Source organism: Chrysoperla carnea, chromosome 1 (assembly GCF_905475395.1).
Source record: "Chrysoperla carnea chromosome 1, inChrCarn1.1, whole genome shotgun sequence".
NCBI classification, from domain to species: domain Eukaryota; kingdom Metazoa; phylum Arthropoda; class Insecta; order Neuroptera; family Chrysopidae; genus Chrysoperla; species Chrysoperla carnea.
The window spans coordinates 129,077,498-129,094,037 of record NC_058337.1 but is presented as its reverse complement, the minus strand read 5'-3'; the positions used below and the strand labels follow the sequence as shown (position 1 = coordinate 129,094,037).

The window sequence follows — 16,540 nt, the reverse complement described above, 5'->3', positions numbered from 1 at the left end:
AGTACATTTCTATTTTTTTTTAAATATTCGTAAATATTGTATTAACTCATTCTTTTATTAGGACAAAACTTTGACTTTTCCAAAATCATAAAAGATAGGGAGTTTAGTTGAAAATTATCAGGTAGCTTCAACAAGTAGTCCTGTGAGAAATTCTGGAAAAAAAAGAAAAAAGAGATTGTCAGTCATGGAGATTATCGACGGAAGTGAAGAATTTGGAATAACTGGCCTTTGGTCTGGCTGAAGACTTTGGCATTGGTGCTCTTCCATATAACTCTAATAAATACCTGATTATAGATTCACAATACTTGATTATTGATTCAGGAAAATTCGACAATTCTAGATAAATATTCAGTTCAATCAATTCTAGATAGATATGGTGGGAGCGCACATAAATGCATTTGAATACTAAGATGTAACGTAATATAATATTTATTTGCATTTCCACCATTTTTTTTCCGTGGATTTTAATTTTTGAAACTCTTCTTTTCAGCGGGCCGAATTGTGAATCTAAACCATCCTTGCATCCACTTGAACATAGACCAAAATTTTCATCAAAATCGGTCCATTCGTTTAGGAGGAGTTCATTTACAAACATACCACCATTATTTTTGTTCACACGTGCCAAAACTAGTTTTCACTTCAAAACATTCGAGAAAATACTTTCGAAATTTTGAAAACCAAAACGAATGGGGATCGAAAGAACGCCATAATTGTGCTGGTTTTTTAAACTCTTCTTATTTATGAAAAATTATTATTTGAACAGTTTACTCAGTCAATTGTTTGTTTTCACTTGTTTTATTTTGATTTTCGGGGTTAAAACCATTACATTTCGATTAAAATGGTAATAAAGTTATATTTAAATTTTATATATATTTATTTAATATTTATTTATGCAAAAACATAAAGTTCAACATACAAACACACAATATTTATACACCCACCTCGATATAAAATGATGGTTTAAAATAAATATCATATAAAAAAGTATATCTCATTTTTTAAGACGATATTTCTTAAAATAATTTGTATAAAAACTGAAAAAAAATAATGAAGCAAAATGAAGACGTGGAATGAATTTTTATAAATCCAAGAACATCAGAAGCTCATCAAATGAAATGAAAAAAGACTTTATGGTTTAAAATACATTATCACTTCTTTGCACAATATTTACACCACAGATTATTAAGTCTGTAATTTTTAGGTCATAACAAACAAAGAGTAGTGCAATAAGTTTAACATGTCTTTATATATGTGTATCTGTGTGTCTGTCTGTGGCATCGCTGCTCCTAACGGGATAATAATGGTTACCTATAATATTTTATAATGAACGCACTTTTTTTCAAAATAAAAAACAAATCTGATTTCTATTTTCCTTCGGTTTTAAATAAGCTTTGTTGTATATTAAAACCAACCCATAGAAACTGTTTTGAAATAATAATTTAATTAGTCTGGTGTATATGATATATGAAATTATTTTCAATTTTTGAGCGAAGAGGATTAGCTAGATAAAGCCACTTGATAAAATACATACAAATGCAATTTATTAATTCAATTAATTATATTTATACAGATTGCTTTATGAGTGAAGTACCATTACTCGCTAAACTAAACTCAGAAAAATTAAAAATGCCATATTCGATTCTTAGAAAAATGTTTTCATTTTTGAATCTCTGACGGAATTCGCTAAGTTGACACAGCTCCTGTCAAACATCACATTACTCCCAAAATAGAAAAGCTGACATGAAACCAAAACTAAATGAGGTACGACGTCATAGAAAAATGAACTATCAAAAAAGTCGTTAATAATCATATCTCATATAAAAAACATGTATTCTTTTTGCAACCTAAAGTCAGCCATATTTATAAAACCACACCTCTGTGTCAGTAGTCAATTAAAATATAGAAAAAATGAAACCTTTAAGATAAATCACCCAACACCTAGTTAGAATCAAGTTAGCTAAAACCATAGCCTATGTAGTAATGCGTTCAAGTATGACCTATAACTTCAAATTATTTCGTTGTTATATCATGTATATATGAAATATACATAGTATATTAAGTTTAGTCCCAAGTTTGTAACGCTTAAAAATATTGATGCTAGGAAAAAAATTTTGTCATAGGTGATCAAAAAATCACCAAATTAGTCCATTTCCGGTTGTCTGTCCGTCCGTCCGTCCGTCTGTGAACACGATAACTCAAAAACGAAAAAAGTTATCGAGCTGAAATTTTTACAGCGTACTCAGGACGTAAAAAGTGAGGTCAAGTTCGTAAATGAGCATCATAGGTCAATTGGGTCTTGGGTCCGTAGGACCCATCTTGTAAACCGTTAGAGATAGAACAAAAGTTTAAATGTAAAAAATGTTCCATATCAAAAATTAAACAACTTTTGTTTGAAACATTTTATCGTAAACATCACTGTTTACCCGTGAGGGCGCCAATTAGGCCGAAATTTTATAATATATACTATACTTGATTATCAGTTATGTATGTGTCACATGTTTGTATGTGTAATGTGTTAAAGAAATCAACACTGACTATGCATGGTATTTCAACAATTAACGCAGTCAATTGTTTGTTTTCACTTGTTTTTAACTTGAACTGTAAATTCTTGGACTCTGATGAAAGGTTTGGTGCTGAGTCTTTTTCCATAAACATCTTGTATAGTAATTTTACTAATTATGTCCTGATTGCAATGTTACTCATACATATATGTGCCACTATTAGAATTACTAGCAAATATCTTGATAATTGAAAAATGTAATAATTATTATAATTGATAATTATACATAATAGTAGTTTGAACATAATATAATTCACTACTATAGGCATCATAATCATAATATATATAATACGAAATAAAATTAACATATTTATTCCATTAATTTTCAAGTATTGTGTTTATTTTGTGTACATACATACTATATATAAATATCCACATACAATACGTTTTATTTTCAGCTTGCTATTGTATTTTTCAATGTCAATTTCAGCGCTGTAATATCAGTCATCGAATCATGCGTGAACGGATAGAACAATTTCGCATTTCGGATTGGAACAAGTTGTTCTACTAATTACTGCCAGGAAAAGGTTGGAGTGAAAGAAAATAGTTGAGCATAATTAGAGTAAGTAAAGAAAGATATCCACTCTTAGATAGCCACACATTCATAAATGATATTCCCAAATAATACATATTATAAAATTTGCACCTAAGTGAGTAAACAGTGATGTTTACGAAAAAATATTTCAAACAAAAGTTGTTAAATTTTTTACAAGGAACATTTTTTTAGACTTTTCTTCTATCTCTAACGGTTTTCAAAATGAATCCTACGGACCCAAGGCCCATTTGGCCTATATTATTCATTTACGAACTCAACGTTACTTTTTACGTCCTAAGCACGCTATAAAAATTTCAGCTTGATATCTTTTTTTGTTTTTGAGTTATCGTGCTTAGGGATAGACAGATGGACAGACGGACAGACAACCAAAAATGGTCTAATTAGGTGATTTTATGAATACCTATACCAAAATTTTGTTGGTAGCATCAATATTTCATATATTTCGTTATTGTTTTGTCGATGTGTCTTGGACAAACTAAAAGTAAACGTACTGTAAAATCATAGAAATATAACACACATCATTCATGTAAAATAACAAATAACACAATTAATATCAAATTAATATTAATATTTGATTATACAATTGAATAACATTTATTTTATTTCTATATGAAACTCGTTGATAAAAACGATATAATTCAATTAATAAACTGAAACATATTTTCTTAGTTGGTCAATTCTATTTCTTGTCATCCTAACAGGAAATCATCGAGTCTACACAGCTGTTGACTTTTTAACGACACTCAAAAGGCGACGTGTTCGTGGCCCGACCACTGATCGGTAGTACCTATTGCCTGGATAGTACATGCCTTTACTATTTGCATTTGTCGTTAGGTCGACATTATTGTAGCCAGTCAAGCTAAATATACTCACGTTATCCGATAAAAGCCGACATTTTCGGAGAGTCGAATAACTACCTAGCTGGCGGTGTAATTAAGAATTTCCTTTGCTTAAAAAATGCAGCTCCTTCAGTAATAACCTTACCCGGAGTTGTTATTCAGTATTTATGTTGCATAGTCAGAACACTTTATTAACGCCAGGAGGGGGGGGAGGTTTATTCACGATTTTTCGTGAATGGCAATATTCGTTTCTCCTAAAGATGATAGCGATCTCAGATTTCCACGAATCGTTTAGAAATAACATTAATATATGCTTAACAGATTTTCAAATCGACGTAGAAATTCTGAGAAAATAATAATACTTATAAGTAAACAATTTATCATTGGACGTAAACAAGCAAACCACACCCATTGTCACATAGTTTGTTTGTTTAAGTACAATAATTTAATGTTTTTGCAAAATAATATAATCGAATCAAATCATGTTATAATTTCTAAAAATCCCTACCTCAGTTGAATATTATTTTAAAAATATTTACTAATATCTTCTGATTATCATTGGCTACTGGTTATCGAATGACAGTCAATGAATAATCAAATTTATCAATTTTTGTCATACCTGTAGCTCCCAAATTAAGGCTCAGATCGAAATTTGGAAAAGAGTTTTTTTGTTGCTCTTGATGAGCTTATTTTGAGAAGTTAGGTTTCTGCAGTTAATAACAGAACACGTTGTATATCCAAGCTTACATCAAATCCGGTAGTTCCGGCGACAAGGTTAGTGGATTATAATTGCTACCCTCAAAATTTTTTCTGTAACACTAATATATACAGAAATATTAACGATAGTTGATTATATTATTAATTAACCCCTAAGCTACACATCTCTGTTTTTTTTTATACAATAAATAATACTTAACTGCGATGTTTTATCCAATTATGGAAAAATTATCATTTGGGAAGTTAAATAACTGGACCATAAAGATTGCACACACCTGAACAGGTTGTTATTATTAATATGTGCTATAGAAAAACTTCATTATACAATTTTTTGTGCTGAGAATTTGATAGAACGATTATACGGTACCTAAAACAGAAAGAACAGGAAGTCTTTAGTCAACAGCTTATCTGGTCAAAATAAACCACAAATTATATTGAAGGTACAAAAATTGGCATCCAGCTCAGAGCTGGTAGAGTTATTCAAAAAAGTTCAGACAAAAAATTGTAGATCAGATAATAAAATATAAAAAATATCTCAATAGTTTTTTTACTAAGAGCCACCATTTCTAAGATATAACGATTCAAAATGTTGGAAGAGTTGTAATCGCACTCCTACATATCTTGGGAGTGATTTCTTGAACCGTTTCCTTAATTATCTGTTCTAAATGGTCTAGATTTTTAAACGACCATTAACATTCCTGTCGAACTTTTATAAATAAAAAGAGATTTTTATAAATATAATAACTTTTTTTCGTAAACCTTATAATTAAACAGTTTTCCATATATATCCAACTTAAGTAGACCCCTGGCATAGTTCACACCGGGTTTTCCACGGCACCTCTCTGTCTATTTGTTTTTTTTTTTTTTAATATTGTACAAACTTGGACATACCATACAATACACACATACGGATTTTAATGTGTTAAAATAAAAAGTATTTTGGCAGAGATCCCAATTGTTTTCAACAACTAACAGAAAGTCGTTAGATGCGGTTAAAAGGAATAAAAGACTATTCGAATATTGGACGTATGAATATTTTTACCCTAGTTTTAATTCTATTATAAAGTTTTGTTTGATTACTTGTTGAAAAGAGAAGCTTTACTATTTGTAATTCATTGAAAGTTTTTTATGAAAATTTAAAATCATTTGGCAAATGAAAATATTTGAAGTTGTATATAAGTTTTTATTAACCAACACAGCATCTGGGAGATCTGAAGTGACTGCCTAAACAAATACCAAACTACTGTGGAAAAATTGGCAAGAGGGTTGATGCAATAACTTCTTGCACGTTATGCTTGCCGTTACCTTTTTTATAATTGTCAAATAAAAAAGTTTCCAAAATACTTTTTTGATAGCACAGTTTTCATACCATGTATATATGAAATATATCATAGTATATTAAGTTTAGTCCTAAGTTTGTAACGCTTAAAAATATTGATTATACGAACAAAATATTGGTATAGGTGTTTATAAAATCACCTAATTAGTCCGTTTTCTTCTGTCAACACGATAACTCAAAAACAAAAAATGATATCAAGCTAAAATTTTTGCAGCGAGTTCAGTGCATAAAAAGTGAGGTCGAGTTCGTAAATGGGAAACATAAGTCAATTGGGTCTTGGGTTCGCAGGACCCATCTTTAGAAACAAAACAAAAGTTTAAATGTAAAAAATGTTCCTTATAAAAAAATTAACAACTTTTGTTTGAAACATTTTTTTGTAAACATCACTGTTTACCTCTGAGAGTGCAAATTATTCGCAAATTGTATAGTATATATTATATGGGAATATTAGTTATGTATGTGCAACGTGACAGTGTTATCAACACAGTCTATACATGGTATTTCAACAATTAACTCAGTTAATTGTTTGCTTTAACTTTTTATAGTCAGAATTTAGGATGTACGAGCACCAAGGCAATTTTGAATAAAGTTGGTCTAAATTTTGTATTAAGTTTAAGTCAATTCTGAAATTAGTTGGAGGTAGGTCGAGGTTGAAAAAAAAACCAAGTTTTCCTGACTAATAAAGGATGTATTAACATGTTATAACTTGACAATATACAACATTTTCACTGTATTTTATACGCATTAAAAGAAATCATAACCAATTATGTTAATCCTTTCCCATTCATAAATTAAAATGATATATACATATTTTCTACCATATAACGAGTCTTTTTTTTTTACTCATTTACTCAAAAATTATATATTTATGTGTTTTATACAAGAAAAAGAAAATTTACATAATATTAAAATAAATCAAATACAGCAAGGTATACATCCTCATTATTTGTATATATTTAATATAATTATAATGTATACCGAGGGTTCTTCTATGATTCCTATATATACAGGGTGTTTAAGACTACCCCTCTATTCATATCCTTTTTTGATCAACCAAGTATGGAATCCTACTAAATTTGGATCAAAATTTTCGAATTTGTTGTCAAAATTAACCTACCTTTAATAGGTTTCAAGAAAGTGAGATCCTGATCCCTGTATTTAGAACACAGGCTAATGGTAGCGAAAAACTAACATCACAGATGAAATAATTGGCCCCAAATTAGTGAGTTTCAAAAAAAAATTGACCAAGATCGGATCATATTAGCCTATGTTATCAAAAAAAGTCGATTTTTAAACTTAATGACGTCATCAAAATCCAAAAAATTTATTTTCATTCTATCACGTCCAAATTTAATTATATTTTGATTATCCAAGTATGGAATAATACTAAATTTCGGTTATGATTTTCAAATTTGTGGTCAAAACTAACCTAGCTTTAATAGATTTCAAGAAAGTGGGATCCTGGTCCAGGTATTTAGCATATAGGGCAATGGTAGCGAAAAACTAAAATCGCAGATGAAATAATTGGCCCAAAATTAGTGGGTTTCAAAAAAAATTCGAGCAAGATCGGATCAAATTTGTCTATTTTCAAAAATGTCAATTTTTTAAACTTAATGACGTCATCAAAATTCAAAAAATTTAATTTCGCTCTATCACGTCCAAATTTTATCCTATTAGGATCAACCTAGTATGGAATCCTACTAAATTTGGGTCCTTATTTTCAAATTTGTGGTCAAAATTAACTTAGCTCTAACAGGTTTCAAGAAAGTGGGAACCTGGTCCAGGTATTTAGCATATATGGAAATGGTAGCGAAAAACTAACATCACAGATGAAAAGACTGACCCAAAATTAGAGGGTTTCAAGGAAAATTCGACCATGGTCGGATCAAATTAGCCTATGTTATCAAAAAAAAAAATCGAAATTATAAACTTAATGATGTCAGCAAAATCAAAAAAATTTAGTTTCGCTCTATCATGTTCAAATTTTATCATATTTTGATCAATCAAGTATGGAATAATACTAAATTTGGGTCATAATTGTCATAATGACGTCATAAAAGTCGATTTGCGATATTTTTTGTTCGGAAAACTTTTCTATGACATTCTTAAAAAAATTAAACTGTTATCAACAATATTTAGTCAACTGGGCCCTAAGTGTCCCCCTCCGAGGACAGTCAATATAACCTAGCCATACCTATATTTAGTCAAATTCATTGGTCACAGTGACTTGATAAAATAAGTATCTTGAACGTATCCTGGCCCTTAATCTAAACATTTTCAAAGTAAGCTTAGTTCTCAAAAGTTTTTTTTTCTGAATTATTAAGTTTTAGGCGATGAAAATAAAACAAGTTTAATTTTACATTAAAAATTCATCTTTCACCAAGTTTTTATTACAAATTATTTAACAAACTTTTCCATATTCAAAAATAAAAATAGTTTTCGTAAAATTTTAACCCAGTTTTCACAGTAAATTCATTAGAAGAAGAAAATTTTTTTGCAAAACTTAATTAATTAAATGAATTTTGTATAATTATAACAAAAATATTAATTTTTTTTTCAGTAATAATGATGAATATAAAAATATAATATTAAAATAGTATAAAAATTAGGTAAAAAAACTTTTCTAATTATGTACAATTGTTTTGTAGTTACTATTTTATTGTAAGTTTTAATTTTATTTTCTCGTATATTAAATACTATCAGCTACTCGCACGCTTCGATAAACAATTCTAGCTTTCAACAAAGACTTTAGCTTCCAAGGTGATTAAAGTAAACCAAACAATAATTGCATATAAAAAACTACACAGGATGATTTTATAAAAAGCTTACAATCGAAAACGGAATTGAAAATCATAAAACGGCACTTCATATTTGCTACAGAATATATAAATATTTCGTTTTCCTTCTCTCTGAAAGTGTTTTTCCCCCTTCGAAATATAAAAGTGGAAACTTTTTTAAAATCTCCTAGTACAACAAAAAGCCGCTGCCCTGCCCCAATTGATTTAACACCAGTATCCTTGCCCTTTTAATATTCTCCCACTAAAAAACTGTGCGCCTGGTATTTGATCTTCGGACTTAGAACTCGCCATACTTGCTTCTTATAGTATTCATTTATATTTATACACTCTTTCTCTCAAAAACTTTAAATATGCCTAGAAAATCATTATCGTCACTGAAGACATACGGGTAAGGCTTTAATCAAAATAAATTATTTCTGAAAGGTGTTTCTTTGTCTTTATTGTTTTCGAGTCGAAAAACCAGTATATATTTGTGTAAAGATATTGCCTATATTAAAGATTGAGGTGGTACCAAAATTGCGCACTGGTCATCTAAAATTACGAATTTCAGGTTTTATTCAATAATCAAAAATTTTTAAATGGAAACATTTTTCGCCCTTTTCACCACAATTAACTCCTTGAAAGGACTATGCTGAAAACAAATTAGCGTATGTTCATGGCCAAGGTTCAACGAATTCCCAATCAATTTACTTGAAACGCAAGTATAAACTTTTTTTTAAATTATTGTGTTTAACGTTAAACTCTGAGAGTTAACCCCTAACTGTTTTTTTATTTTTCAAGTGGTTTATGTAACCGACTTCAAGTTTAATCTGATAATACAAAATTTTCCATCCCATACTCATTTGTCATCTAAATCTTTTGATCGTTTAGTCGTAAAAGCCGAACAATCAGACAGACAAACTTTACATATTTTACTTTATCATTTATAATATAAGTAGGGACTTCATACTTGTGGTATGAGATACAGAGAATCGTTGTGTAAATGAATCATTAAGTTGAATGCATGAAAGTCTGAATAAGTTTGGAAAAGTACCGCGTATTAAAATGTAATATCGAACATCGCGGTCTATTTAATTTCGTGAGTGTAAAAAATGGATGAGGATGAAAGGGTAGTTGTTAAAGATTATTGTAAAGGTATTGGAGGATTTGATAAAATCGGTGTGATAGTTACTGTATTTGTAAATTCGAAAATTGAAAAACTAAGTGAGGAATCGAATACTTCGATTTGCAAAAAAACCATTTACAAAAACAACCTTCAAAAATTTTAAAGATTTTATATTTTTCAAATTTGGTACCTATAGTCAGAAATAAAATATTGCCAAACGGTTTCAGACTCTGCATGTCATCGAAATTATGTCTCCGATAATCTTTTCTTTTCCGATCGCCAAGGCTAGTTTATCATATCTTGAGTTGTCAGTCCTAGCAAAGCTTCAATGAAATTTAAGTGAAACAAGTTTGTGATTAAGAATTGTCGAAATTTGTTGCAGTTGTGGTAGTAGAAAAAAGGACGAATGATAATTCAACACTGGGCCAGTGTTGAGGTACAAGTTTAGTCCAAACCATAATAACCTCCTCTCAGGCCGGAAAAAATAGTGATCCAATTGTTACAGCATATACAAGAGAAGAAAAAAATGGTTCCTATCTAAAGATTATAGAGACAGTTATCTTAAAACATTGGGTAAGAAAATTATGCTTGAAGAAAACGGTAATTTAAAGTTTTAAATCATTTTGAAATGAAATAATATGTTTTTGGTTACAAATTCATTGTGACATATTTAAGTTATTAAATGGAAAACTACTTGCCCATAATTTTAGATATCTACTAGTTAATTTGGTAGACAATAATGTTAAATTATTCGGACTATAATTGTCTTTTAAATTTTTCATGATAATACCTTTTGAAAATTCTTTAGATAAAACCTTCTCACAAGAACGTTTTTCGAAAAGTTTTCAGGAAAATCCCCGAAAACATATAGTAAAACTTAAAGTTTTGGTATAGGTTCACTTATTTGGCAAGGTAACAAATTTTATTGAATTTTAAAATTCAATCCGTGGAGTGTTTTCTACATTCATTCTTTTAAATAGTGGATTTGACAGATATCGAGCATCCCACGCTTTGAATTTTATAGATTTTTTAAACCTTGTTTGTTCTCCTTGCTTAACAAAGTAGAATAAATAAAATATATTAGCTTGAATGGACTTCGACCTCACGACCCTTCGCATAAGGAACGGGCACCACCGCCACTTCACCATCTGACCGTTGAGACTAGGATTAATATTTCAAAATAATATTATTAAAGATAAGGTCGAAATACTTGGATAAAGTAATTAATTTATTTATTTTCATCGGTCTTTTTTTTTGCTTTGAGTGCTAATTTTCAAGCCAATTGGACGACTGCAAGTTGGCGAAAATTACATTGGAAGATTTCTTAAAATTCATTTATAAGTACATACAGGTCAAACTAATAGTTGGGTATTAAAATCGATACCCGGCTCTCCAGAAATTTTTAACCGCAAACTAAAAAATAGGGGTGTGATAAGTTTTACGTGTCTCTGTGTCTGTCTGTCGTATCATAACTCCTAAGCGAATAATCGATTCTTTTAGGAATTATTTATTTGTTTGAAAGGTAATTTGTTCAAGACTGTTCTTAGGTATGTTTCAAGTACGAGTTCAAAGTTCCGTTCCGGAAACAACTAGAATGAGGCGATAAATTTCAAGGTGCGATTAATTTCAAGTAGATTTTCTAGTAATATAGCTTAGAACACTCTCAATCAAAATACCTTTCAAACAAACTGAATTGATCAGTCCAGATTTTATGTCGGGGGCTCTCTTAGATTTTTAATTTATTTTAATTTATTTAAGAAAAAATCGAATGATTGCCGATCTTATCAGCTTCGAATGTGAACGAGTAATCACAGTATTGATAATTTCTTACTCTATAGAAGTTCACGGGACCTTAGCCTATTTATTAATACGATTTTCTACTATATCGAGTGTATTTGTCCAGTTTCGTTTGTCATTTATATTATTTCCCGTTTTTCTTTATCGTATAAGTGAATTTTTTTTTCTGAATGGATAAAGTAACATCATTTAAAATTCAAAAGCAGAACAAGGAATATCGAAGGTAGATATTTTTCTACATTATATAATAATATTTTATGTGTTACTACAATAAAAAAAGGTTCCATGTGAAAATCATTCAGGATATTGAATTTGTTTGTATCATATGACAAGAGTTTTTTCGCTGTTGTACCTTGTTGATCTATACGGTTTCGAAAAGGAAAAGGGGAGAGACGAATATGATGCAACTAATTTTCTAAGATGTATAGTTTATTCAGAAACTCAAGATAAGTTTGAAAAATATATTCAGCAGGTATTTAGGCCTTAAAAATGGTCGGAATTTTCTTCAACACAATTCGACTCCAATAATTTTGCTTCCTATTTATTTTGATACTTTAATTCAAGGGAAAAGTGTTCTATTACTTCTTAGGCCTTTTTTTAAGGGTACTTTCCTCTAGGCCAAAGCAGGATTTTTGGGGCTTTCACAAAAACTGCTGTAACGATTTCGATTAAACTGGGCACAAGGCTAGACCTTAAGGTGTTCCTAGGATTGGTATAAGCCACAAATCCGGGAAAATTCGAGAAGGCTCACGCTCTAGGGAAAACCTTTTTGTTTTGGGGTTTTCTCAAAAATGACTCTAACGATTTCGATTAAACTTGACACCAGGCTAGACCTTGAGGTGTTTTAGGATTGATATAGGCTACATATCCATCAAAATTCGACAAGGCCCACACCCTTGGGAAAACCTTTTTTTGGGCTTTTCTCAAAAATGGCTCCAACGATTTCAATTAAACTTGGCACGAGGCTAAACCATAAGGTGTTCCTAGGATTGGTATAAGCCACATATTCGGGAAAATTCGAGAAGGCTACACCCTGGGGAAAACATTTCAAAATACTGGAAAATGGAATTTTCTAGGGAGAGGCTGAGTGGAACTTCGTATCAGGGTTTCTATCAACAAGGTCCTAGGTTTGATATAACTACCCTCTGGGACCGCTTCCCCTAGAGCCGTGGAGCTGTAGAAAAAAAAATTAATTAAGCCAAATTAGTAAAGTTAAGAAACTAAAGCTTTTCCTTGTTTTTAAATAATTCTTACAATTGGCTGCTTTCAATCAAAATATTACAAGAATAATATATCAATTTTATAATATAATAAAGTCTTGTCCGATGTTTCGGACAGTTTATTTAAATTTCCCGCTTTCAAACGTTGAACAAAATCATTAAAAAATTGTAATTATTCAAATATGTAAAATATTTTATCCAAAATTTATGTACCCTCACAGCTGTATTACTCTAAAAGTTTGAATGTTTTCTTAAATGTCTATCCATGATTCCATTAGATTAGCAGTCAAATTGAGGAGAAACAAAATGGTGTTCCGAGAGGGAATGAATAAGAAAATTGATGCTTGCTTTGTTTTATTTCCTCAACCGCAGTAAAACCCAAACACATTGATTAATAATATTTTATCAACAGTATTTGTGACATGACATTAAAATTACAAGGAAAAAATTTAAATAATTTATTTTGTTATTTTTATTCACAATAATTGTTTTGCTTTTGCTGTCAGTGCCAGTTAAAATTAAACAAATGATTTGAGACAAAAATTGAAGAAATTTTGAAATTAATTTTCATTAATTAAGGTACGATAACACTCTTTTTTTATCAAGTTAAAATTAATCGTAATGGGCTTTAGTCATTCGCTAATCTAAAAACTTTATAGGTAATTAGTTCAATCATCTTAGGAATTCACCTCGGAATCTAAGGAAATAAGTTGAATTTTTGTACAAGCCTTTATTTTGATAGAACAAATTTCGCTTCAAAAGCCACACATGGCACGTGCACGTACCCTTAGATATTCAAGGGAGTTTTTTGGGAATATTTCGTTTTTTTTTTTCTTCAATCGTATTTTCATTTACTATAAAAGTTGTAGAGGATAAAATTTTCTACAAAATTTGTTTGAAACGTTTTTTGAACATTAAGCGCAGAAGTTATAGCGGTCTGCTATACGTACTTTAATGCAGGGTCAATATTTATAAGGTATAAAAAAAAACGTTAATTCCAGTCTATTATGAAGTTGGTTGAGGAGAAAAAAAATCCCAGATATAATATATATAAAGGAAAATTGATGAATATCTTTTCTGCTGAATTCTGACTTGCCGTATTTGCTAGAAAAAGGAGACAAAAATCTAGTGATGATAGATTTTCGTTTGAGATTATTCAGTTTCCAGTTCGAATATTTATACATCAATTTTTTCACTATTTTGTTAAATCTTTCGAAAAATACATTTTTGTAATGATATCGAATTCTCAACCCTGACAAAAAAGTTCGATTCAAATTTCCAATTCATTCTGATCCAATATAAAATTTCCAATTCGATCCCATTCATGAATTGGAATCAATTGGAAATTTCTGGTTCTATTGGATTGAATTGGAATTCAATAATTTTTTATTAAATTTTGATTCAAAATTTTAATCGGTTTGAGAATGAATCGGAATGAATTGGAAATTTATTTCAATTGAATTCTATTCATTAAACGGGCATTTTCTTGTCAGGGAAGTTCTTCTAACTAATGCATGCATATTCAGATTCTAAAGAATTATATTGAATCGTTAATATATAGCACAAAAGATTTTAAGGACGTGCTAAAGAATTTTGAACTCGAAATCTCTATTCTTATTCCTAAAAGGTATAAAGCATAAAAAAATAACAATTTTTAATAAGAAAATTAAATAATTATTATTATTTTCAGAAATTTTAACAATGATATGGACATGCTTGTTTGGTTTATTACTTGGCTTACATACAGTGTCTTCATACAAAGATTGTCAAAATGAAGATTTTAATGATACAGAACCGCCATCAGTGTATCCATCTCTAAGTGAATTTATATCATTGTCTCAAGGAAAATCATGTCGAATTAGAATAAATTGGAATTTACCATTCATCCTTCAATCGGGTGCATTAAACACACAAGTACAATGGGAACTCATTCGAAAAATCGACTTACATAACAATCAAATTTCGGAAGTACAACATGATCCATTTGCTCAAAGTGGTGTTTGTTTAGTTATCTTAGACTTAAGTCATAATGTTATTTCTATTATTAAAAATAACGCATTTTCTGCATTACGATACTTACAAAAATTGGATTTAAGTTATAATAACTTAGCTGAATTAAATAACAAAGCATTTGCATCAACCAATCAGATTGATTTTATTAATTTAAGTAACAACAAATTCAAAACAATTGACAATTTAACAACCTTAAAAAGTATTACTGTTTTGAAATTGGCAAATAATCAATTAAAATTACATTCTGGTATGTTTAAGAACTTTCCAATATTATTAGACTTAGATTTATCGGGGAATAAGATTTCATACATCCCACCAGATTGTTTTAAAGGAATTATACATCTCAAAAACTTAAGTTTAGGTTTTAATCAATTACATACATTTGAAATTAAAATTTTTTCATCTCTACCTCTTCTAAAATTCTTAAACTTATCCTCGAATCTCTTATCATCGACTGAGTTAACCAACAAAAATGTATTTCGGCAACTTCGGTATATTAATACACTTTTATTGGATGGCAATACAAAATTAACTGACTTAAATGTAACAAGCTTAAAAAATATTTTTCCAAAATTATTATATCTTGGAGCTGACGAAATTCCATGGAGCTGTGATGGCTTAACAAAATTCATAAATGATTGCCAAAGTCTTGAAATTAATATTATTTCAAAAAATGTGGTTCTTTCCACAAATGCTATTCATGGAACTTCGTGTAGTGAAGAAAATACAACCGATCATAATAATTTCAAAAAACTTGTTAACGAAACAGTTTCGAAAACAGCATCAACTCAAAAAAATGCACAAACTAAAAATGTATTCTTAGTCGTTAGTTTAATATTACTTGTATTAATTATTGTAAGTTTAATAATTTTTATTGTATTCAAAGATCGAATAATTTGTTGGAAACGAACAATATATGTGAATGATACTCGTATATTTAGTAGATTTTAAAATGACCAATATTTTAAACCATGACAATGAAAGAAACATTATTTTAGTTTCGAATAAAAATAAGATAAAATAATTTGTTTCATATATATGTTACCGGTAAATTATGTTACCTTTAATAGCAATAAACAGAAAGAAATTAACTTGAGTTAGATTTACTTGTAAGTACTAAAAATGTTACATTGAAAATATGTTTTCCTAAGTTCTCAGAAAAGATTTCTCCAAATACTTTCTGAAAAATTTAAGTTAAGGTTATAATCAATTACAACAGTTACAGAAAATGCCGTTAGAATGGGGCTTAAGTTAGAGAAAGTTCAGCTTGGATTAAAAAAATACAAAAAGTCAATTTTTCTCTTAGTTATTTATTAGAAGACAATAGTGGCAAATCGTACTACTTAACGTTTTTAAAGAGTCTGTAGATCAATTTTATTTAATGGTAATAAAATTAAGTGTCCGATTCTTTTGGAGTACATTTTTATTTAAAAAATAAATTTTAGATGAGTATATTTAACGTTACATTATGTTATTATTTTGTTGTTGGAGAATCACCAAGGTTGGATGATGTAAGTATCGATATATGAATGAAGACACCTTAAATATCAATCTTTTTTTCCAAAATCTCTGCAAGTAAAAAGAGCATTGAGATAT

General features: G+C 29.4%; 1 protein-coding gene across 1 annotated transcript; it reads left to right on the top strand.

The window, feature by feature from the left end:
* Window positions 1–9,900: 9,900 nt before the first annotated feature.
* LOC123294855 (phospholipase A2 inhibitor beta-like) lies at window positions 9,901–15,839 on the top strand. The gene is made up of 3 exons (XM_044876033.1): window positions 9,901–10,012; window positions 14,622–15,769; window positions 15,831–15,839. The coding sequence occupies exons 1-3, from the start codon at window positions 9,901–9,903 to the stop codon at window positions 15,837–15,839; spliced, it is 1,269 nt and encodes a 422-aa protein (XP_044731968.1).
* The last annotated feature ends 701 nt before the right edge of the window (window positions 15,840–16,540 follow it).

Excerpts from the sequence above, each read along its gene's own strand:
- LOC123294855 (XM_044876033.1), top strand. The coding sequence starts at position 9,901 with ATGGATGAGGATGAAAGGGTAGTTGTTAAAGATTATTGTAAAGGTATT. Across the intron at positions 10,013-14,621 it reads TTCGAAAATTGAAAAACTAA|AAATTTTAACAATGATATGG; the intron begins GTGAGGAATCGA and ends TATTATTTTCAG.